This window comes from Octopus sinensis, linkage group LG1 (assembly GCF_006345805.1).
Source record: "Octopus sinensis linkage group LG1, ASM634580v1, whole genome shotgun sequence".
Lineage (NCBI taxonomy): Eukaryota > Metazoa > Mollusca > Cephalopoda > Octopoda > Octopodidae > Octopus > Octopus sinensis.
In genome coordinates, this window is record NC_042997.1 from 117,492,727 (window position 1) to 117,520,226 (window position 27,500).

Consider the following 27,500-nt stretch of genomic DNA (forward strand, 5'->3'; position numbering starts at 1 on the left):
TTTTACATCCTAACGGAAGGAGAGTTTATTTCGATTGAATTGTAGTATGTGCGTCTTTGATTCTGTTCTAAAAATAGCTAAAACTTGATTTTTCGACCTTATTGAACAAGGGATAAGCATAGTTCAGGTCATGTCACTATTCTACTCTTTTGGTAGTACCGATTAACTGTTTATAAGCCTGCCACAACATTTCATCCTATTCAGTATGCCCATAACACATTCTTCTACGTCCATATTCCACCCATTTGGTCAAATGACATAAACCTTCATAAAAATCATTCTAAAAATAATACAATATGGTTCATAGTACTTTTCACAAAGCAAATTAGCACTAATTTAGTGAAATTATTCTACAAAGCCGCCTCTAAGCATTTTTCAGGAAAAAATAGAGCCCATAAAATAATAAACTCACACAAATTGAGGTCCGGTTTTTGCATATCAAAAAACAAATTATTGCTGCGCAAAATGTTAAAAGATTAAATGATTTCTACAATAATAGGAGTAAGGAAAAGAAAAATGAATTATTAACTGACCAAAATGGCGAACAAATCAGCGATATTGTGAGTTACACGATAAACGAAGGAAGGGAAATAACTCTAAGGGACTCCTCGCTATCATCTAAACATATGAACATATTATCTATAAAAGGAAGAAGCAATAAGCATAATATTTACTACAAAATTGATAATATAAATATAATTATTGATAATATAGATATAAGTACAAATACTAACAGTAGCAACAACAATTATAAAAGAAAAAACAATAAAAAGTATTGGGTTAAGCAAAGAAAACATTGACAAAGAGGATAGTAACGAAAGTAGTAAACAAACTAACGTAATTAATCTTAGGTTAATGGTAAAGACTCCAAACAGAGAAAATAAATATAATGAGGATAACTCTGAAGGCATAGACTACAAGCACAACATTATTAGCAAAGAAACAAGGAGCACTATCAAAAATAAAACTTGCGATTGCGCTAAAGGAAAACGATGTCCATTAAATTATTTCCGTTTTATAAATGTAGTAAAATATATGTATGTACTTGATTTTCGAATAAGGTTATTAATTATGTTCCTCTATTTTCCGCTTGCATTGCCTCCATTCATAGACTACAAGCACAACATTATTAGCAAAGAAACAAGGAGCACTATCAAAAATAAAACTTGCGATTGCGCTAAAGGAAAACGATGTCCATTAAATTATTTTTGCAGGGTAAAAGGAGTTATATATGGGTGTACGTTTATATCTGAGAGACAGGATTACTACTATATAGGTTCTACGGAAAATTATATAGAAAGAAGGATAGCTAATCAGGAAAGAAATTTTAAGGATATACAATAAGAGGCTAGCACCAGTCTAAGTAAACTAATTTGGTCAATTAAAGACTATAAACTTACGTGGGAAATAATGAACCAAGCAAAATCTTAGAGCATTGGGAAAAAAGCTGAGAAGTTTGCGTCGTGGTAATTTACCAGATTCTTAAATCAAAACGCAAATTAATCAACAAGAAGGAAAGAGGACTCAGTTGCGTTCATAAAGTTAAATATACATTTAATAAATTTAAATAGATATAGTTAAAATAAATAATTCCTATGAATCGTGCATCTATATTATGAATTAAATAGACCAATATATATGTATGAACCCACCTATCAACTAATATATTTGAAATAAATAAGTATATTTACTAGTAACTAATTTAAATTTTACAAAAAACATAAGTATATAATACTGTGGATATGAAATAAACAAATAAAGTAACAATTAGGTACATACCTAGATTTATTTTATCAATAAAGCGCAGGAGCGGCTGTGTGGTAAGAAGCTTGCTTACCAACCACATGGTTCCGGGTTCAGTTCCACTGCGTGGCACCTTGCGCAAGTGTATTCTACTATACCCTCGGGCCGGCCAAAGCCTTGTGAGTGTATTTGGTAGGCGGAAACTGAAAGAAGCCCCTCGTTTATATACGTGTGTGTGTGTGTGTGTGTGTGTGTGTATGTATGTATTTGTACGTCTGTGTTTGTCCACCCACCATCGCTTGACAACCGATGTTGGTGTGTTTATGTCCTCGTACCTCAGCGATTCGGCAAAAGAGACCGATAGAATAAGTACTATGCTTACAAAGAATAAGTCCTGGGATCTATTTGCTCGACTAAAAGCGGTGCTCCAGCATGGACGCAGTCTAAATGACTGAAACAAGTTAAAGAATAAAAGAATAAGCGCGTAGCGGAATATATTATGAACATGGTGAATAGTATGAAAAGTAGGGGCGGGCTTGTAAGCCTAAATAGTTTATCAATTTGGCTAAATTACTAGAGTATATAGAGGCATACAATACACAAGATATTGTACTTTTTGGCAACTAATACCGAAAAAGCGTCCAATCTGCTTGCACAACATTACTAATCGGCTGGGGGAAACGCGCTTAAGCTATAAGAGGCTTAAAAATACTAATTATGTCTTCTGCGCTTCTTATTACAACACACACACACACGTGTGTGTATGTGTGTATATCTATGTATAAACACACAGACATACACTCCATATATAGCGTACAGTTCCATATGGTAGCAACGACAAGAAATTTATATATACTCTTTACTCTTTACTCTTTTACTTGTTTCAGTCATCTGACTGCGGTCATGCTGGAGCACCGCCTTTAATCGAACAACTCGACCCTCGGACTTATTCTTTTGTAAGCCCAGTACTTATTCTATCGGTCTCTTTTGCCGAACCGCTAGGTAACGGGGACACAAACACACCAGCATCGGTTGTCAAGCAATGCTAGGTGGACAAACACAGACACACAAACACACACACGCATATATATATATATATATATATATAATATATATATATAATATATACATATATACGACGGGCTTCTTTCAGTTTCCGTCTACCAAATCCACTCACAAGGCTTTGGTCGGCCCGAGGCTATAGTAGAAGACACTTGCCCAAGGTGCCACGCAGTGGGACTGAACCCGGAACCATGTGGTTGGTAAACAAGCTACTTACCACACAGCCACTCCTGCGCCTATATATATATATATATATATATATATATATATATATATATACTTTACCTTTCATCATTTTGGTGTCGGTAAAATATGCTCCAGTTGAGCACTAGTGTCGATTTAGTCGGCTTACCACCTCCCTCAAAATTGCTGGCCTTGAGCTAAAATCTGAAACCAATGTAGGCGTTCTCTACCTCTGTCCAATCCTCAGGGATAGCTTCCTCATCCGTATTTTAGTGGCTGTTTTCAGCCTTTCGCAACACAGTTCGTAGTTGGCTTTTGAGGGAGATACTAAAACACTGTAGGTAATCTGATCAGCCACTCGTCCTGAATAGTCAAACGAAATGCCGTTGTTGTTGTACATGTCTGCTCCAGATCAAGTAATACGCGCTCATCGTGGGCCGCCAAAGACCGAAATGTGTCCCACCTAATAGCTTTTGTTCTTTCCAGTCTTAGAATGCCTGCTTTAAAGTACGAAGGAGCTCTATCAATGTAGTTTTCATGCTTCGCATTGAAAATATGATCGAGGGTCAGTGTTGTATCAAGAACGTCAGTCTTAATGCCTTTTCTGAGTGCATCTTCAAGATCTGAAGTCTCATGTTTCAGAAATTCTGATTTCGGTGATAGCTACCACATCTGTTTCAATGACCTGAACCGGTGACATTACTTCCAGGTGGTGAGCTGGCAGAAACGTTAGCACGCCGGGCGACATGCTTAGCGATAATTCGTCTGTCTTTACGTTCTGAGTTCAAATTCCGCCGAGGTCGACTTTGCCTTTCATCCTTTAGGGGTCGATAAATTAAGTTACCAGTTGCGTACTGGGGTCGATCTAATTGACTGAACCCCTCCCCCCAAATTTCGGTCCTTGTGCCTAGTATATACAAGCGTGTGTATCTGGCGTTGGTTGGCGGGAGAGACAATATATAGTTCTTGGAAAAGAAAAAGAGAAGGAAAAGAAAAAGAAAAGAAAAGAGAGGGAAAATAGTTAAAATCACTCTTTTACTAACACTTATCGAGGAGAGACTGGAAGAGGTTATTGAAGCTTATATGTTGATTGATCCTAGGACTTAAACCTAAGGTTGATGATAAATTTGTGAAGTCAATATGGATACTAATTTCATAAAGATTTCAAAATGCCGATTTTGTTTGTGTTAAATACTCTCTAGAGCTTATCTGTGAAATGTCGTAGATAAGTTAAGTGCTAGATGATGCCTCGAATTTAATTAACCAATTAATTATATATATATGGGTCATGAAGTTGTAAATATGTATGTACATGTATCCGTTTAAAACTGTACGTGTTTGAATGCATAAATCTTTGTGAGTTTGAATGAAAGATGCTTGTAACTTGCACTCTCAGAAGCTTGTGTCGATTATGCTCTTCAAAAATGAAATTTCAAAATATTAAAGACTAGCTATTTTGACCCGTGCTTCGCTCGAGTTTTGGTGGTGGTGTTGTTTTGAGCGTGTTGTCTCCTTTTCCCTTTCTTCTTTTGTTCGTCTTCTTTGCCTGGTTCTTTTTGCCTTCCACTTTTTCCTTTTCTTTTTTTTATTTTCTCTTCGTCTTTATCTTCTTTTTCTTCTTTCTCTTCTTCCATTCTTTCTTTTCTCATTTTCCCATAATCCTCACCATGGCAACCAAACGATAGTCCCCGAGCGACTTGCAATCCTCCTCACACCATTGCCCACTCCATTTTACCCCCCAGTGTAAATTTTGGCACCAATCCGACCCCATCTACCGCCCCTTAAATCGCTGCCATCCCAAAATGAGACAAATAACCAAGAAATCAAACAGCTTTTTCGTATTTTAGCTTTATAGATATTGATTATGGGTGGTGTGTCCCTACTTTAGTGTAACCCTTATATTTTTTTATAGCGTCAAAATTACACGTTATAAAAATTATCGAGAGAAGTAAATATTCTTCTCTACTCTAGGTACAAGGCCCGAATTTTTCTTTTTTGTGGGTGGGGCCACTGGTACTTAATTTATCGACCCCGAAAGGATGAAAGGCAAAGTCGACCTCGGCGGAATTTGAACTCAGAACGTAAAGACAGACGAAATGCCCCGTGAAGCATTTCACCCGGCGTGCTAACGTTTCTTATTTCTTTACACAAGGGGCTACACACAGAGGGGACAAACAAGGACAGACAAACGGAGTAAGTCGATTACATGGACCCAGTGCGTAAATGGTACTTATTTAATTGACCCCGAAAGGATGAAAGGCAAAGTCGACCTCGGCGGAATTTGAACTCAGAACGTAGCATCAGACGGAATACCTATTTCTTTACTACCCACAAGGGACTAAACACAGAGAGGACAAACAAGGACAGACAAACGGATTAAGTCGATTATATCGACCTCAGTGCGTAACTGGTACTTATTTAATCGACCCCGAAAGGATGAAAGGCAAAGTCGACCCCGGCGAAATTTGAACTCAGAACGTAGCGGCAGACGAAATACCGCTGAGCATTTCGCCCGGCGTCCTAACATTTCTGCCAGCTCGCTGATTCATCCAACTTGGTTTATTTGAGTTATTTCCCTTAGCTCGCTTCCTTTTAATTATGAGAAGGTTGTTGTTCTAGTTGTTTGGCCATAGGTCTGATCAACTAAGCCTATCATCAAATACGTTCCAGCTATGACCATCCAGTCATTTTTCAAATATATCTTATAACTATCGATGAGATTTGGCTGCAATTTCCTGCAAACAGGTTGACCACATAGAGACAGATTGTTGAAGAGTGTTGTGCAAAAAGAAAAAAAAATGAGAGAGAAGAAAGAATTTCACCTGATTCGGATTAGAAATAATCCCGGCTTCAAGCGGATCACATCGTTTTGTCTTGAAATAAGCAAAAGCTAGCAAGCCCTGAAAAATAGCTAACCCTGTCGTCAAAGCATAAAAAGGACCAGCCAGCATTAGCACCCTATAAAAAGGAACAAAAAATTTGGTTAAAATCTTTAAAAAGTTTTTCTTTTTTACACACACACACACGCACACACACACACACATACACACACACACACACACACACACACACACACACACACACACACACAAAGATGTATATATATATATATATATATATAGTAAAAGAATAAAAGAATAAATAAATAAATATATATACAGAGAGAGAGAGTGAGAGAGAGAAAGTTTCTTCTAAGCAAACAACTTTAGACTTGCTTTTTAAAAGAAATCTACTAGTCCGTCTACGAGTGCTTGTGAATCGGTGATCGCGTCTACAAGTGATGGCGTGCGCGAGTCTAGGGTGAGGGAAAGTGATTCAGAAAACGAGTATAATAACGATTATATATATATATATATATATATATATATATATATATATATATATATATATATATATATATATAATATATATATATACATATATATATATATGTATATATGTATGTATGTATGTGTGTGTGTGTGTGTGTGTGATGGATTCTCTCGTTGTGAACGCCAAATGGAGGGTTCAGTAAAATAAAGCGGTAATCATGTTCTATGGACACGAATGTGTCTCTTGGACCCTACTGGTGCTTTGCAAACTTTTCGGCAAAGGGAACCAGTTAAGGACTCAGTTTGCTCGAGTACTTGTGGGTCACTTGCTCTATGTTTTCAAGAGTGGGCGGCAAAGCCTGCTTTGGTGCATGTGTGGAGGGTACATATAATACATGTGTGGAGAGGGTATAGTTTACGTGTTCAATCGAAAGGAAAAATTATCAACAAGTGAGGGTTTAGAGTAAAGATTTTTGCCAATATAACATGGCAATCCTGGTTTAGGACGAATGTTACTGTAATTTAGCCCCAGGAGACATCGCCTCCAGCTGGCTATACGACACGATGTAAGTCCTTATATTTTCGAACAAGGGAATCTTGCACCCCCACTCAGCTCAAAACAATATCTGTGTATCGCGATTTCCGATACTGTTTTGAGCTGAGTGGGGGTGCTAGATTTCCTTGTTCGAAAATATAAGGACACACATTGTGTCGTATAGCCAGCTGGAGACGATGCCTCCCGGGGCTAAATTACAGCAACATTTGTCCTAAACCAGGACTGCCATGTTATGTTGGCAAAAATCTTTACTCTAAAGTACTGTTGCTGAATATCTCTCGATGTAAGATTTTAAAATAGTAATTTTCTAAAGTGAGGGTTTCTTTTTAATTTTACTGGTACTTACTACCTCCTTACCTTATTGCCCTAAGTTTCTCTCCTTACTTTGAATTAATAATAGAATACAGAATTCATTTATTTGTCAGTTGATAGTACCTTACCATCTTTTTTAAAGTAAAAGGCCCATTAAGTAATGTGGATCTTACATTATCCCTTAAAAAGACAGGATGGACATCGCGAGAACGCCCTTCATTATAACTATACTGAATTAGTTCAGTCCTGATTTAATATATTATAATCAACACTGTTATGGAATTTATCTAGCATCGTATTCTACACTTTCTTACTCCGAAGGCTTTGATTAAATTCTTTTACATTTTATGGGTTTTATGGAATAGGTTAATGACTTTAAAATGAATTTAAGAAAGAAAGATAAAAAAAAACTCTTACCATGCAGCTGTTCTCGGTGTTTTAGCGACAGTAATTCTTTGAAATGATGACTGGTTAAATACAGTTCCAAATGCGTAAAGTACGTAGCCAAACATCAAGTTGAAGACGGTATGACGTGTGAAGGGATCGAATCGAAAGCTTAAGACACAGAAAATAGATTGGAAATGTAATGAAGATAGGTATGAACACATAGGTGAACATATAGACACAAATCTGCTGCATAAGGTTTTAAGGCAAATATCTTGATATCTGGATATAGACAGATACATAGAAAGATGGAAAGAAAGAAAGAAAGAAAGAAAGAAAGAAAGAAAGAAAGAAAGATAGATAGATAGATAGATAGATAGATAGATAGATAGATAGATAGACAGACAGACATACTGACAGTCAGACAGACACACAGACAGATAGACAGAGAGAGAAAGAAAGATAGAGAGAGAGAGAGAGAGACAGACAGACAGACAGACAGACAGACAGGTAAGTAGGTAGATAGAGAGAGATAGAGATAGATGGATAGGTAGGTAGGTAGATAGGTAGATAGAGAGAGAGACAGATAGACAGATAGAGAAAGAGAGAGAGAAAGAAAGAAAGAAAGAAAGATAGATAGATAGATAGATAGATAGATAGATAGATAGATAGATAGATAGATAGATAGATAGACAGACAGACAGACAGGTATGTAGGTAGAGAGAGAGAGACAGACAGACAGACAGACAGACAGAAGGATAGTCAGACAGACAGACGGATAGATAGATTGAGAGAGAGATAATAGATAGATAGATAGATAGATGATAGATAGATAGATAGATAGATAGATAGATAGATAGATAGACAGATAAAGTTTAATAATTCCGTATACCTACTCCAAGTCTAGTCTTTGGGTTTCTCTTGAGATTTCCCAGACATCATTCAGGTTCCCTACTTCGTTGATTCCCTTCAAAATTTTAAATATAAAAGATGTTTCAAATCTTAAAACTGTTGTTAACCAAAATCGATTTGTTTACATAAACGTTGCAGTCAAAGTATGTGCACGTGCGTGTGTGTGCTTGCTTCTGTGTGTGAGTAAGTGTATGTATATGTATGTGGCTGTATGGTAAGAAGCTTGCTTCCAAACCACATGGTTCCGTGGCACCGTGGGCAAGTGTCTTCTACTATAGCCGTGGGCCAACCAAAGCCTTGTGAGTGGATTTGATAGACAGATTTGTGTGGTAATATGCACATGGAATGTTGCATCATTGCTCATGTGCATCATGTGCTCATGTTGCATCATTGCTCATGTGAACCCCCAAGTCACGCACCGATTTGAGGCATCAAGTGGGCGATATAGTGTGCATATCACTATATCAAGTTGCTTTAGATGTACTATGAGTGTGTCATACACTGAGTTCAGTTCGATAACAGGTTTAATGGTGTGACATTTTCTCAGACGTACATTTCAACTCCACCGTGACTTCTTTGTCTTCTGCCTGTACGGAAGATAGCATACATTGGCATATGTATCACCGCATCATTTATGTCTGCAGATAGATGTATTACTGTAAGTGCAATGCATATTAGCTTGATTGCAAGCAGAAAGATTCCTCAGGTGCACAATTTTGCATTTGCTGTTGTTCCACAGCAGGCCTCTTATATTCATCAGTAGAAATGGTGTTGGTGTTGGTAGGATGGGTAGCTTGGTAGCAGTGGTGACCAAACGGGGTCTATCAATTGTGGCGGTCTTGTGTGCGAGGATACATAGTTCAGTTTTGTCTGTAGCCATGACAACCGTTGCACTATTTCCTGTGTCACACTTTAAAAAATGTTCTTGCTCAACCGCTGCAGCTTGTACTGCATCTCCATATGACTTCTGTCTGACCGTTTTTCTGCAGGTTTGTGCTGGGATATACATTCTTCTAAGTGTGGTTGTTTCCTTCGTTGGGTGAGTGGTGGATTTTGCTCCGGCGTTGGGTGCGCAAAGCGGCAGTTTGTCCCACTCTCTCCATGCCTGCTGACACCGCTTTTGTGGAACTTGCAGATAAACCTTTTTCTCTGAGAGGGTCTGAAAAAGCGGCGAGCTGGCAGAGACGTTAGCGCACCGGGCGAAATGCTTAGCGGTATTTCGTCTGTCGCTACGTTCTGAATTCAAATTCCGCCGAAGTCGACTTGTTTTATAACCACTTTCACTTGGCTTTCGTCTGGTGTCTTCTTTTTCTACTTCTATATTACTGCTTTGGGATGTGTTGGGACTGTGATTGTTCGCACTTTTCTCGTTTTCTTCCTTGTTCAGCGATTTAACTTTCGCATCGATGTTGCCACTGCTTTCTGTGTGAGGTTTCTCACAGGCAGTGTCATTATTTTTTTCGCCACTTTTGATAAAGATGTCCAGTTTCTCCGGGTGTGGCCGTATGAGCGCATAAGATCGGAGGAAACTCGTTCTTCTTCCGCTCTATTTGTGCCACTGGTCTGGAGAAACCATTGCTCTTCAGGGCAGCTGTAGTCAAATTATTTATCAAATCGCCTTCTGCGATTTCCCAGGCACGTAAGAACAATCCTATCTCTGTAGACTTCATGTTTCTTGTCATCTTCCTTGTGGTGTGTGGTTGTAGTGGTGTGTGCAGTGAGTTTTTGAGTGCAATTATGGAGAGAGCAGAGGTGTGATGAGAGAATGCGTGGAGGGGAGTGAGATGTTGGGTGGATGAGGGGAAAACAAGCTGGGGAGGGAAGAGACCAAAGGGGTGACGCAGAAGATGTGAGGGGATAAACAGGAAAATTGGGGCAGAGAGTAGATTGAGAGGGAAGCAGAGATAAGGGCAGGGTAGGTATAAAGAGGAGAGGATGGGCAAGTAATGGTAGGGGATTGGGTTGTAGATGTGAGTGGATGGAGATAGGGGAGGGGAAGTAAGTGGGAGTGAGAGAGAGGAAAAAGGATATATATAATTGGAGAAAGTGAGACAGGGCGAAAGAGACTAGATACACATTTCCTTTAGTACAGAGAGGGAGAAGGGGGAGGAGGAGGAGGAGGAATAGGAAGATGTATCGCTAGTGTCTGAGTGAGAGGTAAAAGTCTTTGACAAAAGAGCAAAGTGATGGGGAGAGAGAGAAATATATATATATATATATATATATATATATATATATATGTGTGTGTGTGTGTGTGTGTGTGTGTGGTGTATATATATATTATATATATATATATGAGGAGGGAATGAGAGAGGGGGAGAGAGAGACTAGATACGCGTTGATTCTAGGATAGAGAGAGAGAGGAGTATGTATCGCTAGGATTTCAGTGAGAGAGTAAGTCAGTAAATATATATGGAGAAAGTGAGAGAGGGGGGAGAGAGAGACAAGAAACACATTGATTCTAGTATAAAAGGAGAGTTGGGGATGAATCGTTTGTAAATGAGAGAAGTACATATATTTGTAAATAAGAGCAAAGTAACTGAGAGAAAAGAAAATGGAAGTTACATGAGATATATATATATACCAGCGTGGTTTGGTTTATTTTTGTTTTGTAAGCTCCTCAAAGAAAACTGGATTATTCGAATACACACACACACATATACATATACATGCATGTATGCATGTTTGTATATATGTGCGTGTATATACGTGTACATTCATGTGTGTGTGTGTGTGTGTGTGGTGTGTGTGTATCTACATACATATATAAAATTACATATTTTGAATATATACTTCTTAAATTACCGTTGTTGTTTTGTTGTTTGGTTGTTTTTTGCTTGTTTGTTGTTTGCTGTTGTTATGATTCTTTCATCACTTTATCACGGGGAAACTGAACTTCTAATACAACTAATGACTTGGGAATATATTAGAAGAATACACTTGAATGGTTTTTTTGGCTGCCAAATCTAATACCAAAGAGGAATTTAAACACAGTTATTGATTCTTACGGAAAAGTAACAATTTTTCTGTAATTTGAGCCCACAACTAAATGGATTATATATAGTGCATGTATCAAATAATGTAAAGTCCTTAGAATCTCGATAAGTTTCATTGACGTAAGCAGCGAAAAGTTTAACGCTTCGGAGTATCTTCTTTCATCAAAATAAAGTAAGACAGGTGTGCTGTTGCTCAGTTGACGACAACCTGGATTCGCTCTATTGAAGAGAAAGAGCTTGGAATGCGGAATTTCCCCTCTTTTGGATTAACTGTTGCCGACACAGACTCTCATCAGTTTCATGTGGTCTTGGATTATGCCACATAGATTTAAATGGATTTGGTGATCTCTAAAGCAAATCTTGGAGGACAAACACAGATAGACAAACATATACATATATATATATATATATATATATATAATATATATATATATATATATATGTGTGTGTGTGTGTGTGTGTGTGTGTGTGTATATATATATATATATATATATATGAGGAGGGAATGAGAGAGGGGGAGAGAGAGACTAGATACGCGTTGATTCTAGGATAGAGAGAGAGAGGAGTATGTATCGCTAGGATTTCAGTGAGAGAGTAAGTCAGTAAATATATATGGAGAAAGTGAGAGAGGGGGAGAGAGAGACAAGAAACACATTGATTCTAGTATAAAAGGAGAGTTGGGGATGAATCGTTTGTAAATGAGAGAAGTACATATATTTGTAAATAAGAGCAAAGTAACTGAGAGAAAAGAAAATGGAAGTTACATGAGATATATATATATACCAGCGTGGTTTGGTTTATTTTGTTTTGTAAGCTCCTCAAAGAAAACTGGATTATTCGAATACACACACACACATATACATATACATGCATGTATGCATGTTTGTATATATGTGCGTGTATATACGTGTACATTCATGTGTGTGTGTGTGTGTGTGTGTGGTGTGTGTGTGTGTGTATCTACATACATATATAAAATTACATATTTTGAATATATACTTCTTAAATTACCGTTGTTGTTTTGTTGTTTGGTTGTTTTTTGCTTGTTTGTTGTTTGCTGTTGTTATGATTCTTTCATCACTTTATCACGGGGAAACTGAACTTCTAATACAACTAATGACTTGGGAATATATTAGAAGAATACACTTGAATGGTTTTTTTGGCTGCCAAATCTAATACCAAAGAGGAATTTAAACACAGTTATTGATTCTTACGGAAAAGTAACAATTTTTCTGTAATTTGAGCCCACAACTAAATGGATTATATATATAGTGCATGTATCAAATAATGTAAAGTCCTTAGAATCTCGATAAGTTTCATTGACGTAAGCAGCGAAAAGTTTAACGCTTCGGAGTATCTTCTTTCATCAAAATAAAGTAAGACAGGTGTGCTGTTGCTCAGTTGACGACAACCTGGATTCGCTCTATTGAAGAGAAAGAGCTTGGAATGCGGAATTTCCCCTCTTTTGGATTAACTGTTGCCGACACAGACTCTCATCAGTTTCATGTGGTCTTGGATTATGCCACATAGATTTAAATGGATTTGGTGATCTCTAAAGCAAATCTTGGAGGACAAACACAGATAGACAAACATATACATATATATATATATATATATATATATATATATATATATATGACAGACTTCTTTCAGTTTCCGTCTACCAAACCCACTAACAAGGCTTTGGTCGGCCGGAGGCTATAGTAGAAGAGACTTGCCGAAGGTGCCACGAAGTGGGACTGAACCCGGAACCATGTGGTTGGTAAGCAAGCTACTTACTACACAGCCACTTCTGCCCCTTTGTATAGTTTGTCAGTTTTGGGGTTTGCTTTTCAGTTTTATAACAACATGACTGTGTGAGAGCAGCCTGTGTCAGTGTGGTGTCTAAGCCACGAATCAGAACCCTTTTATTATTTATTTATATTTTCTATCTTTTTTTTTTTTCATTTAAAAGTTTTGTTAAGTTAATTGTAATCTAATAAAGCTTCATTACAGAAAATTCTAATAATTATTTACGGGAAAATTCAATTACATTCTTTTCTAAAAATATGTAATTATATATTTTTAAGCAAGATATGAAAACACAAATTGGTTTTCTTTTTATTGTCAGTAAAATAAAGCAATACAATAAGCAGAATAAATAGATGACCAGCAAAAAAATATTTACAAGCTCGATCTAAGCTGGTACTCCCTCGGTTACGACGATGAGTGTTCCAGTGCAAGCAGAATTAACGTGCAAGTGGCTAAGCACGCCACATGACGTGCACCATTAGCGTAGTTCCCAAAGAGAGTCAATAATGAGCCTGGCCCTTTGAAATACGCTTACTACACTTACTACTCATTTTGACCAGTTGAATGAACTGGAGCAACAGGACACCACCGGAAATCGAACTCATGATCTTACGATCGTGAGCCGAACACCCTACCCACTAAGCCACCACGCACCTTCACTGCTAAATCTAGACATCTTTGGGAAGGTAACACTTAGGGACCTCGATACATAGTTTACATTATTTACATTTGACGGATATTTGTCCTCATCTTGTTTGTTGCTAACACAACATTTCGCCTGATATAATCTCCAAATTCTGAATAATAATAATAATAATAATAGTAGTAGTAGTAGTAGTAGTAGTAGTAGTAGTAGTAGTAGTAGTAGTAGTAGTAGTAGTAGTAGTAGTAGTAATGATAATAATAAAAAAATACCCTGATGCAAGTACCAGGCAGTGGCTCTCGTGGCTTCTGATCTTAACTGATTGGAAGTGTTATGATGTACATTGTTTTGTCATGGTATAAAAGATGGGCTACAGCAAATATTCTGCTCAATACCACAGATTTGCTAGTCAGTTGTTTCACCTTAACCAGATGAGCATGACCCTTAGTGGTTGACGATATATGCATCTCTGATCACGAGCAGAAGTAGTGGGGGAGCATCATAGCCATGTGTTGAGAGGGATTCTTTGGGGTTTGAATAATTCCCCTCTGGAAACATGGGTGTTTCGTTCAACTTCCTTAAGCAACCCTTATTCAGGGACCTTTTGAGCGGGATGGGTTACTTGATCAGAAGAAAATTCTAACTGGGCCCCACCTGCAAGGTCATTTGCTGTTTATCTTGATATGAGATTACCATGTCGCACACAAATGGTTGTGATGCATGTGCCTAGTGTACCCTTAACAAACGGGTAGTCATGATGGGTATACTGGGCTTCGTATATTTTACCCCAGTGTCACTTTGATGGCATGCACTGCTCACTCACTCAATAATAACAACAACAACAACAATAATAATAATAATAATAATAATAATAATAATAATAATAATAATAATAATAATAATAACAACAACATCGAAAAACACCTTAGGAATGAGAACCCAGATTCGAAATTTCCCCAAGACACCTGAAGAAGGCTCGAGAGTATATCAGCTGAATCGTTGTGTTAACAACAAAGATGAGGACAAATATCCGTCAAATGTAAATAATGTACATAATTTTTCATCTCTCAAATATGGAACTCGATACATAGGCTTCCCCACTTTTATCCTAAACGAGAATCGTTTTTCACAATGAATTCTAAAAGCAAAAACGCTTTTAATGATGAATGACAAACAATAGATAACCACGAGCTGAAAATATTTAAAACATAACTTTTTTTTTCACTTCATCATTTGGGAGCACTTCACTTAAATATTCATCTCATAACGCTGTTTAATACGTTATCACTCGACTGGTAGGCAACTCATTCACTTAAGCACGTGGCAACGGTAACTAGATAGAGATACAGAGATTCAGTGATAAGAAATAGAACATAATAGGTAAGAGCTTTAAAGTGCTAAACGCAAATAAATAGATCAAGAACCTAGTGGCTGAATAATGATAATCTCTATATATATAAACGGCAAAATGTCTGCGTGTGTGTCCTTTATACAAATCCACAATTTTTCAGTTAGAGGGCTCGCACTTTCTATGGTCATTCAAAACCGTCTAAGGGTAGTCGTGCACATCTTTACATTTCTCCAGTCGCCCCGCAAAGCCATTAAAAAATCAATAGAAGTGACCTTTATGTGAATTTTCTATTCAAAACCCAATCAAAATGCCCGAAACTTGATACGCCAATTGAATGCCAGCTAGCAGTATGTAATTGGTCGGAGATTTGGACAGTACTCGCGTGTATGTGCGCACGCACACAGCTGTATATGCATGCACTAGCATTATCACCCGGCAACGCCGGGTCATAATGCTAGTTTATAATATAATCTATAGGTATCAGCACGCACACGCACACGCATATATACATATATATGTGTGTGTACGTATGTACATATACAAACAAACACACACACACACACACATATATGGTATAGAAGAGCTGTGGGCAATGATCGTGGAGACGAGTTGGTGGGGGACGAGGAACTGCGAGTCGCTCTTTGCGTCATCGGTGTCTAATCTCTGCCTCTTAACGTCTTCACGTCTATTATTAACATCGGGTCTGCTCCATCGATGATGGTATGCCACCACTTTGGTCGGTCCATGACGAGGAGATGTCTTCCTGGGGCTATAAACAGCAGTAGCATTTAGGCGGCAAATATACTTCACGATTCCGTGCTGCTACTGTTTACATCTCACTCAGAAATTTATAACTGCTGATATATATATATATATATATTGGCTGTGTGGTAAGTAGCTTGCTTACGAAGCACATAGTTCCGGGTTCAGTCCCACTACGTGGCATCTTGGGCAAGTGTCCTCTACTATAGCCTCGGGCTGACCAAATTTGGTAGACGGAAAGTGAAAACTCCGTCGTATATATGTATACTAGCAGTATCGCCCGGCGTTGCTCGGGTTGTAAGGGAAATAACTATATAAGCATTTTTAGAGAGTTATAGCCAAAAAATAGCAAAAAAATGCATTAAAAATTGAAAAAAAATTAAGGTAAATTTTTTTTTTAAATCGTTGACACATCGTAGATATTTTTAGAGAGTTACTTCCCTTATATAAAAGCGAAAAAATGCATTAAAATGGAAAAATATGATGGTAAATTTTTTTTAAATTGTAGACTCATCGTAGACTCATCGTAGACGCGCGCTAATACCCAGAAGGGCTCGATATGAATCACGACTATAAGATACCCGCTTTTGGTTAAACTGCACCGCAAAATGTGGGAGTAGTTACGAATCTAAAGCGTAGGAGACAGACACACAACTTCACTCTTATATAAAGATGCTTTTTTTTTCAGTCATAGAGTTAGATTTATGAAGGTCTTCAGTAGAAAATCCTTCGAATTCTGACTCGCTGCTTGATATAATGAAATTCGTATCCATTTTTTGTCAGAATTACAAATTTTGAAAACACAATAGGAACAAATTTCGGAAAAAAAATCTCCCATAATTCACGGAATTAAAATTACACTTCGATTTTTGTACAAAACTGTATTTGAAGTGTTTACGAAGTATAATACGTGTTTTCACGAATGTACTAAAGAGATTTACTCTGATATTCTCATTTAAATATGAATAGGTAAATTCGGGCGGTTTGGTAACGAAAGGGTTTATATAAGTGTCGTCTGTTTATACATAAACACTGTTTCATACTTTCAGTTTAATCTTCCTCAAATCACTCTGTCGCTATTTACTCTCTTCCAAGAACAATTTCACTCACTTTTATCTGTTAGCTTGCCATACATTTTACTCATGTATCTATCAGCGTGATAGACAGAAACAAATATTACATCTAGTTTCACTTTATTCGTTGCACACTGTGTGTGTGCGTTTGCGTGTGCTGTAAACCAGACTAAGAAAAGCATTTGACATACACACCAGAATGTGAGTTTTCTGTAAATTTTGCTTAATTGGAGTTTAAATTTTAAAAACTGGACCTGACAAAACCCGATGCATTCTACTCTTAAAAATGCTAGGTAAATTGTAATTGAAGAAATCCTATATTGTAGATTTCTATAACTGACAAAGGGAGGCAGATAAAATCTGCCTTTTATAATAAGAGATATATGTATGTGTGTGTATGTATTTGTGCATCTGTGTTTGTCCCCCCAACATTGCTTGACAACCGATGCTGGTGTGTTTAATACCCCGTGACTTAGCGGTTCGGCAAAAAAGATCGAGAGAATAAGTACTAGGCTTACAAAGAATAAGTCCTAGGGTCTATTTGCTGACTAAAGGCGGTGCTCCAGCATGGCCACAGTCACACGACTGAAACAAGTAAAAGAGTAAAAGAGTAGATATATATATATGTGTGTGTGTGTGTGTGTATGTATGTATGTTATATATATATATATACACATACAAATATTTACATATATACACACACACATACATACACACACACTCACACACACACACACACACACACACACACACACACACACACATATATATATATATATATATAGTACAGAAGAGATGGGGGTATAGATCGCAGGGAAAAGTTGGTGGGGGACGAGGAATTGCGAGTCGCTCTTTGCATCTACGGCGTCAAAACTCTGCCTCTATTAACATCAAGTCTGTTCCCTCGACGATGGCAAGCCACCACTTTGGTTGGTCCTTGGCTTTAGTTTCCCAGGTATTTGAGTTGATGGAGCATCGAAGGAGGGCCGCCTTATGCTGGTCTCAGAAACAGAATTTGGGATACACCACACGGATACCTCAAACGCGCCTTCCTCCTCGATAAACACACACACACACACACACATACATACACAAATACATACATGCGCGCGCGCGCACACACACACAATATTATACATCCATTAAGGCGGCTTGTTGGCAGAAACGTTAACACGCCGGGCGAAATGTTTAACGGTATTTCGTCTGCCGTTACGTTGTGAGTTCAAATTCCGCCGAGGTCGACTTTACCTTTCATCCTTTCGGGGTCGATAAATTAAGTACCAGTTAAGCACTGGGGTCGATATAATCGACTTAATACCTATGTCTGTCCATGTTTGTCCCCTCTATGTTCAGCCCCTTGTGGGTAATAAAGAAATAGGTATTTCGTCTGTCTTTACGTTCTGAGTTCAAATTCCGCCGAGGTCGACTTTGCCTTTCATCCTTCAGGGGTCGATAAATTAAGTACCATTTGCGTACTGGGGTAGATCTAATCGACTGGACCCCTCCCCAAAAATTCATCATCATCATCATCATTGTCGTCGTCGTCGTCATCATCATTATTATTATTATTATTATTGTTATTATCATCATCATCATCATCATCATCATCATCATCATCATCATCATCATTATTATTATTATTATTATTATCATTATTATTATTATTATCATTATTATTATTATTATTGTTATCATTATTATTGTTATTATTATTATTATTGTCATTATTATTATTATCATCATCATCATCATCATTATTATTATTATTATTATTGAGTGAGAGAGCAGTTCATGCCATCAAAGTGACACTGGGGTAAAATATACGAAGCCCAATATACCCATCATGACTGCCCGTCTGATAAAGGTACACCAGGCACATGCATCACAACCATATGTGCGCGACATGGTGATCTCATATCAAGATAAACAGCACATGACCTTGCAGGTGGGGCCCAGTTAGAATTTTCTTCAGGTTGAGTAGCCCATCCCGCTCAAACGGTCCCTGAATAAGGGTTGTTTAAGGATGTTGAAAGAACCACCCATGTTTCCAGAGGTGAACTATTCTAAACCCCAAAGAATCCCTCTCAACACATGGCTATGATGCTCCCCCACTACTTCTGCTCGTGATCAGAGATGCACATATCGTCAGCCACTAAGGGACATGCACAACTGGTTAAGGTCAAACAACTGACTAGCAAATCTGTGGTATTGAGCAGAATATTTGCTGTAGCCCATCTTTTATACCAAGACAAAACAATGTACATGATAACACTTCCAATCAGTTAAGATCAGAAGCCATGAAAGCATCTGCCTGGTACTGCATCTATTATTATTATTATTATTATTATTATTATTATTATTATTATTATTATCATTATTATTATTATTATCATCATCATCATCATCATCATCATCATCATCAGCATCATCATCATCATCATCATCATCATCATTATTATTATTATTTAGAAATATGCCTGTCTGAATGTATTCTACTTGTAATCAGCTACTTCATAAGTAGTTGATAACAACTACTTTGTAATCACGCGTAGTAAGAATAAACGGCGTGTTTACGACACAGTTAACAGCAAAATAACGAGTACCAACTTGAAACTGCCTTACCGCTGTAATAAAATGGGTTCACGATATTCAATACAGCCATCTTGTAAAATCACACATTTCGACACCTCTCTTTTACTCTCTTTTACTCTTTTACTCTTTTACTTGTTTCAGTCATTTGACTGCGGCCATGCTGGAGCACCGCCTTTAGTCGAGCAAATCGACCCCGGGACTTATTCTTTGTAAGCCCAGTACTTATTCTATCGGTCTCTTTTTGCCGAACCGCTAAGTGACGGGGACGTAAACACACCAGCATCGGTTGTCAAGCAATGCTAGGGGGACAAACACACACACACACACACAAACACATACACATATATATATATACATATATACGACAGGCTTCTTTCAGTTTCCGTCTACCAAATCCACTCACAAGGCATTGGTCGGCCCGGGGCTATAGCAGAAGACACTTGCCCAAGATGCCACGCAGTGGGACTGAACCCGGAACCATGTGGTTGGTTAGCAAGCTACTTACCACACAGCCTATTTTTACAAAACAATCTCTTTAATTTTTTTACAAAAATCCCAAAATTCCGCGAGGAGAATTCATTAGAGTTGGTGTGCGACAATCAGAAAAATAAGTGTCGCTAAGAAGTCCCTATTATATCTTGATGGTACCTAGTAATTAAAAGAGTTGGACGTCCTTAACAGGAGTCATGACGGAGCTAAGGTTGCCGACCTCTTGGGGTTGTTTATCTTTTTCATCCTCAGAAAGCTTCAATCCAGTAGCTCCAGATGCTTAGCTTAACAATATGATACAATAGGAATGGCCACGCTATAGACGAGTTTAGAAATGATTATGTTGGAATATTTAAACAGTTTGTTTAACAACTGATACTCCGTCGGTTACGACGACGAGGGTTCCAGTTGATTCGATCAACGGAACAGCCTGCTTGTGAATTTAACAGGACTTTGGTCTGCCCGAGGCTATAGAAGAAGACACTTGGCCAAGGTGCCACGCAAACCATGTGGTTCGTAAGCAAGTTACTTACCACATAGCCACTCCTGCGCCTGTATATTTTATTATTGTATGTTTTTTTTAATTATTTTTATAATTTCTTTATATTTATTTTATTATAAATACAAAACAACACCACGGAAAAATCGACGTAAGCTTAAATAATAAACCGCGTTAGGTGAAACGCGATAGGTTTCAGGGAGATTCAATGTGACTCAAAATGTGCCGGGGCTGGCCCTTTGAATTACTGGTGCAACTCATTTTTGCCAGCTGAATGGACTGGAGCAACGTGAAATAAAGTCTCTTGCTCAAGGACACAGCGCGTCACCCGGGATCGAACACACGACACGTCTTCACTAAATTATTAGCTAATTTATTTGTAGCCAATTTCCTAGCTACAACACTATATTTAAACACAAGCAAATATCAGCCTTGCAACTCAGAACACCATATACGTACATAAAAATTTTCACATAGTTACATACAGTAATCCCTCACCATATTGCGGTTCCCCTATCGCGGTTCACCTATCGCGGTCACCTATCGCGGTCACCTATCGCGGTTTATTATTTAAGCTTACGTCGATTTTTCCGTGGTGTTATTCTGTATTTATAATAATATAAATATATACAAATTATAAAAATAATTTTAAAAAACATACAATAATAAAATATACAGTTGCAGGAGTGGCTATATGGTAAGTAACTTGCTTACGAACCACATGGTTTGCGTGGCACCTTGGCCAAGTGTCTTCTTCCATAACCTCGGGCCGACCAAAGCCTTGTGAATGGATTTGGTAGACGGAAACTGAAAGAAGCCCGTCATATATATATATATATATATATATATATATATTGTGGAACTCTTTTACGCTCCTGGACTCCAGCCTACCATGGTTTTTATGAAATGAACTTTTTTGACATATATTTTTTTGTTTGAGGAGAGCAAGAAAAAAAATCTTCTTAGTTAATTGATATTTTATTTTATTTAGATTTTTAGTCGCATGACACGCTTTAGAATTTTTAGCCGATTGTATATACCTTCTTGATAGGCCGTTCTAAATATCTGTATTTTTATTTGTATATATATGTTTTACCTTCTGTGTTTTTATATATGTATTCTTTATATGTTAAAAGCCATGATAATATTATATATGATCAAATGTTTGGAGGCGTAGTGTTATGTAGAAAGTCGTTGACTCGAATTTGATGTTTGTTCCCTGACCAATGCCTTTTTTTTTATCTCTGTCTTAATTACATTTGAGCACTTCTTTTCTGCAGTCTTATAAACCCTTTTGTCTCCATAAAAAGAGGCAAAAATTATCTCTTGTCGTATATATATATGTATATATATATATATATATATATATATATATATATATATATATATATATATATATATATATATATATATATATCTTTGTGTGTCTGTATTTGTCCCCCCACCATCACTTGACAACCGATGTTGGTGTGTTTACGTCCCCGTAACTTGGCAGTTCGACAAAAGAAACCGATAGAATAAGTACTAGGCTTACAAAGAATAAGTCCTGACGTATATTTGTTCGAATAAAGGCGGTGCTGCAGCATGGCCGCAGTCAAATGGCTGAAACAAATCAAATAATAAAAGTACAGCATTGTTTCTACTTCGAGTATTTTCACCTATCAAAAGGGTGAGGTTTGGAACGTTATACCCGCAATAGTCGAGGGATTACTGTATATGAGAAATTGCGCTTCTGAATTAAGAATGAGAGTCCCAAAACCATCTTGAAACAGAAACACCTTCAAAGGGACATCGTCGCACTGTCATAACAATATGAAGCCAGAAGTGGTTTCAGTGAGAGTCTTGTATATATGGAGATACCCCAACTGAAAGACACGTATAGCTTTCGCTAGTGGAGGCAAAACTCTTATTTAAAGGTTGATTCTTTGGGATGAATCATATGTGATTGTTTAAAAAAGGCTGGAACGATAATACCAAAACGTATTTGAAACAATGGACGACAGTCGAAATATTATAACGGATGGGTAAATAAGCATCCTTAAAGTGAAACAACGCATTGGAATGTAAACAAAGGTATCAACAAATAGAAGAGAGGGAAGGGAACATCACCTTTCAAGTAACTCAGAATAGGTAAAGGTAAGCTTGCCAAAGTTTAATGCAGTTTAAATATAGAGATTAAAGTTGTTTGGTATTGGATATTCATCACGTACAGTGTTCCTAGTCAATTTAACCACCGTGGCAAGTGGACAGTCGAAATAAATAAATAGACAAAATCTCTTCACTTTTATAAAAAGATTTAAAAAGTATAGAAGGCCCTACATACAAAAAAACTATGTCCATTTAGGTCCATTTACGCGGAAGCTCTAGGCAAAATGCTTAGTGCATGACCATCCTTGTGACATAAGTAATGTATATATAAAGTTTGTGAAAAGTGGTTGAGAATTGTGGAAATATATGCGTCCAGTGTTCCTATTCAATTTAATCACCATCGGTGGTGGACAGCGGAAATAAATATATAGAATCCTTTCACTTTTATAGAAAGGTTAAAAAAGTATGGAAGACTATATACAAAAAAAACTATATCCATTGCGTCCATTTACGCAGGATCTCTGGGCAAAATGTTATAGTAAATGACCATCCAATGGCATAAGTAATGTGTGCATAAAGTCTGGCAAAAAACAGTTGAGAATTGTGGAAAAGTATGTGTTAGTCATTCTACACACACATACTGATTTATATATACTAGATATACATTTGTATGTGAGTGTGAGACAGGGAGAGAAAGGGAGGGAGAGAGAGAGATACACACATATAAATTTATATATATATATATATGTACGTAGGCGTATAGCCACTCCTACGTAAGCGTAGGAGTGACTGTGTAGCAAGTAGCTTGCTTACGAACCACATGGTTCGGGTTCAGTCCCACAGCGTGGCACCTTGGGCAAGTGTCTTCTACTATAGCCTCGGGCCGACCAAAGCCTTGTGAGTAGATTTGGTAGACGGAAACTGAAAGAAGCCCGTCGAATATATGTATATATATAAGTGTGTGTGTGTGTGTATATGTTTGTGTGTCTGTGTTTGTTCCCCCACCATCGCTTGACAACTGATGCTGGAGTGTTTACATCCTCATAACTTAGCGGTTCGGTAAAAGAGACCGATAAAATAAGTACTAGGTTTACAAAGAATAAGTCTTGGGGTCGATTTGCTCGACTAAAGGCGGTGCTCCAGCATGGCCACAGTCAAATGACTGAATCAAGTAAAAGAGTAAAAGAGTATATATATGCATATGTGTGTGCATGTTTTGTGTATGCGCATGCGTTTGTATTCTTTACGTATATATCAATTACGAATGCGTTTAGGAGTTAAGCAGGAGCAAACAGCAACTTACTAATACTGAGATGAGAACATTTATTTGACGAAACATACTTGAAAAAAATCAGTAACTGTATACTTACTTTAATTATGGCAACAAGCAAACAGAAGTACATGACAAAACTTTGAAACACGTCAGTCCAGATAACAGCTCTCAAGCCACCCTGAAAAAGATTAAATGCCAAATATTATACAAATATTATACATGAACATCAGTTCACATGTCATAACATAGATGTCAGAATAAGAATCTCGTACATGTTGCTGCTATGTTTCCCAAAGTACTTTAAATGGCAATGTCATAATACAATATATCAGTATTGACGCAGACATGCACGCACCACTAGCCACAAGTACACACACACATACATATATATATATACATACATCTATATATAATATATATGTATACAATATATATATATGTGTGTGTGTGTGTATAAAGGATATAAGGAGTTTCGTTCACTGGTGATCTAGATGAATAGGTACGCTGAGTAAAAGCTATAATTGCTCATCCGTTAGGTTCCAAGTTCACAGTTGAGGCCGGAGCTAGGGATCCGTTGTAGGCTTCTGAGTTAGCAGATATATATTAGAAAAAAAGGACATCAAAACCAAGGTAGAACAAATATCTCAAGTCATTAATAATAATTTAATTAAGATAAGGTTAATTTGGGTAAGGGTAAAATTAAATTATAAATGACTTGAGTTACTCGTTCTACCTCGGTTGTGAATCAGTTGTCTTTTCAACACAGCCATGCCTGCGCCTATATGACTGATAAGAAGGTTTCAAATGCCTTGCTTAACTTATCAACGAAGATATAGCAAGTAAATAGTAAATAATGGTAAATACTCACAATTGCAGTGTATAAAATTGCCGACACTGCCAAAATACTTATGGAATACCACATATTAAAACCTGCCACTGAAAAAAAAGACAAACTTGGATTTTTTTTAAATATATATTTTGAGTCAAAAGTCTTGCAGTATATTCGTATCATAATTGCTTTATTCGTCAAATTACAAGAAAAGCAGCCGAGTGTTCAAAGTAAAGGCCGTTGTGTGGCACCGTCTGGAGCCATATTTCTACCAGTTCTTTGATTCCATGATGATACCGGCCCTTTCCTTCGGTGCTTCTACAACGGTGCTTAAGAGGGTTCGGTCATGCGGCCTGGCGTCCAGAGGGTGAGCTGATTCGTGATGTCCTCCTCCCACCTCCACTTCCCAGCTGGTGCAAACACACGGGCGGGCATCTGAAGACCTGGGCAACGACGATAAAGAAGGACCTCTCCGAACTCTCAGGTCCGCAGGTGGTCGGTCTGCACAGATGGAACTGCGAATGGCTCGCTATCTCCAATGACCTCGCACAGGACCGTCGAGCGTGGGCCGGCATGGTTTGTGATGCCATTAGGAACACACAAGAAGCCGGCTCAACCCGCCCTGGGTGAACGCCGTCATAATTACAAGTACAAGTACCGTTCTTGTCTTTCAAGGCGAAGAATTTCTTCACTGAAGCTTCCAATTCCTCTTGATTGATAAAGCGCTGTGAACGCAGAAAGTGAGTTATGGATCGGAACAAGTAATAATCGAAGGGAGATATTTTTCGGTAATTCTAACGTGTATAAGCAATGGCCAAGCAAAGGCCAGCTTCCGGAACCTGTCGCCAAACACGGGCGTTTTGAATACAGGGAGATGCTCTGCGTCTGGTGGAATTATGAGGGAATAATTCACTTTGAGTTCATTCTGTTTAATTGAACTATCGATGCCAACCTGTACTCCGGACAGTCGAAGTAGATGTATGCCATTGTGCGGTCAAAATACCCGGCATTGGTTGACAAAATGTGAGTTCTTCTGCAGCAAGACAACGCAAATCAAACTGAGGGAATCAAACTGATACCACAACCAGCATATAGTTCAGACCTAGCTCCCTCCGATTATTACTTGTTCCGATCCATAACTCACTTCCTGTGCCACAACGTTTCATCAATCAAGACTAGGTGGAAGCGTCAGTGAAGGAATTTTTCGCCTCGAAGGACAAGAACCGGTATCATCATGGGATCAAAGAACTGGCAGAATGGTGGCTGCAGACGGTGCCACACAATGGTCTCTACTTTGAATACTAGGCTTCTTTTGTTCTAACATGACGAATAAAGCAAATAAGTTGCCAAAAATATTACAAAACTTTTGACTGAATACAATAATTTAAAGTTGGCACAAACAGTAAACTGTAAAATTATGCAAAATAGAACGATTTTTACAATAGACACAAGGCCTCAAATTTTTACGGAGAAGGGGCGGAAGCAGGTGCTAGATGATTATTCCGACCCCAGTGTTCAGGTATTACTTATTTTATTGATCCCGAAAGGATGAAAGATAAAGTTCACATCAGCGGAATTTGAACTTAGTATCTAAAGCCAGAAAACAAATGTAGTGAAGCATTTTGTCCGGCGTGCTAATGATTGTGCCAGCTCGCTGACTTTAACAAAGAGGAACGTTAGTTAATAGTAAGTATCCACATTTGCAGTACAGAGATTATTAAACAAGTAACTGGAAATGATTATGCAATAAGAGAACCTAAAAGTCAAATTTATGTAGTGAAGAAAGAAACAATATTAGACAAGGTCTATTGTTTTAAACATGTGGACAAATATGAGAAACAACTTCAGATAGGTTTTTGTATTACTATGACTTCTTCAGCGAAGAAGAGAACCTTCATCATATTTACCAACTTTAGTAGTAAAATAAAAGTGTCTTAAAGTGAATGTATATGATTGTACATTGGTGTTAGCTTCGAGTTAACAAACTATAGCTTCAGATTTGTTAATTATACACAAAGATGTTATATAAGTATAATTATAGATAAATAATTGCAAAATGTACTTACCAGCCTGCAGTGCTACAGCTGGTCCATAAAGCATGATTCCCATATACCAGACCTGAGGAATTAGATTCCATCAAACATCATATATGAATTGTTTATCATGAGGAATTGTTTAAATGAATGAGTTATAACAGTTGTCGTGTATTTATAAACGTTGAACGGAACTAGCAACAATATTTTGTCTCTCAAAGAGAATTTGTCATCGACTTATGTGTTAAATAAATATCGACATACGTAGTCTGATCAATAAGTATCCGGACTGTGGCCATAGTAATGAAGCTAAAGCACACAGAGTGAAGCTGCTTGGCAAAGATCGAACTTGAACTCTGCTGTGCATGCGCACTAAGTTCTAGCTTACTTCCGCTGTTTACAGCAGTGATTGGAAGCAACGTGTGTAGCGTGTGACCGTCGCATTGACCATGACAGAGAAAGATGGGTAGTGAATCTGCATCAAATTTTGTTAAAAGCTTGGCGATATCGGTTCAGATGCCTATGAAAAGTTTTCAGAAAGTTTTCATCGTTATCGACACAATCAAGGGGATCTTGCGCAACTGAAACCCGAGCGTCATTTTGGTCAGCTGAAAGCAG

The 27,500-nt window shown here is 37.7% G+C and overlaps 1 protein-coding gene across 2 annotated transcripts in view; it reads right to left on the minus strand.

Annotated features, from left to right (window-relative positions):
* The window catches only part of LOC115212243 (sodium-dependent multivitamin transporter-like), a 106,785-nt gene that overhangs the window by 25,162 nt on the left and 54,123 nt on the right, over positions 1–27,500 (minus strand). For both annotated transcript variants that reach the window (XM_029781083.2, XM_029781090.2), the window contains exons 4-9: positions 26,916–26,967; positions 24,889–24,956; positions 24,118–24,198; positions 8,448–8,518; positions 7,585–7,722; positions 5,811–5,946 (exon numbers count right to left, since the gene is read on the minus strand). In XM_029781083.2, the coding sequence (XP_029636943.1) occupies positions 5,811–5,946; positions 7,585–7,722; positions 8,448–8,518; positions 24,118–24,198; positions 24,889–24,956; positions 26,916–26,967 (546 nt within the window). The remainder of the gene's footprint in view (positions 1–5,810; positions 5,947–7,584; positions 7,723–8,447; positions 8,519–24,117; positions 24,199–24,888; positions 24,957–26,915; positions 26,968–27,500) is intronic.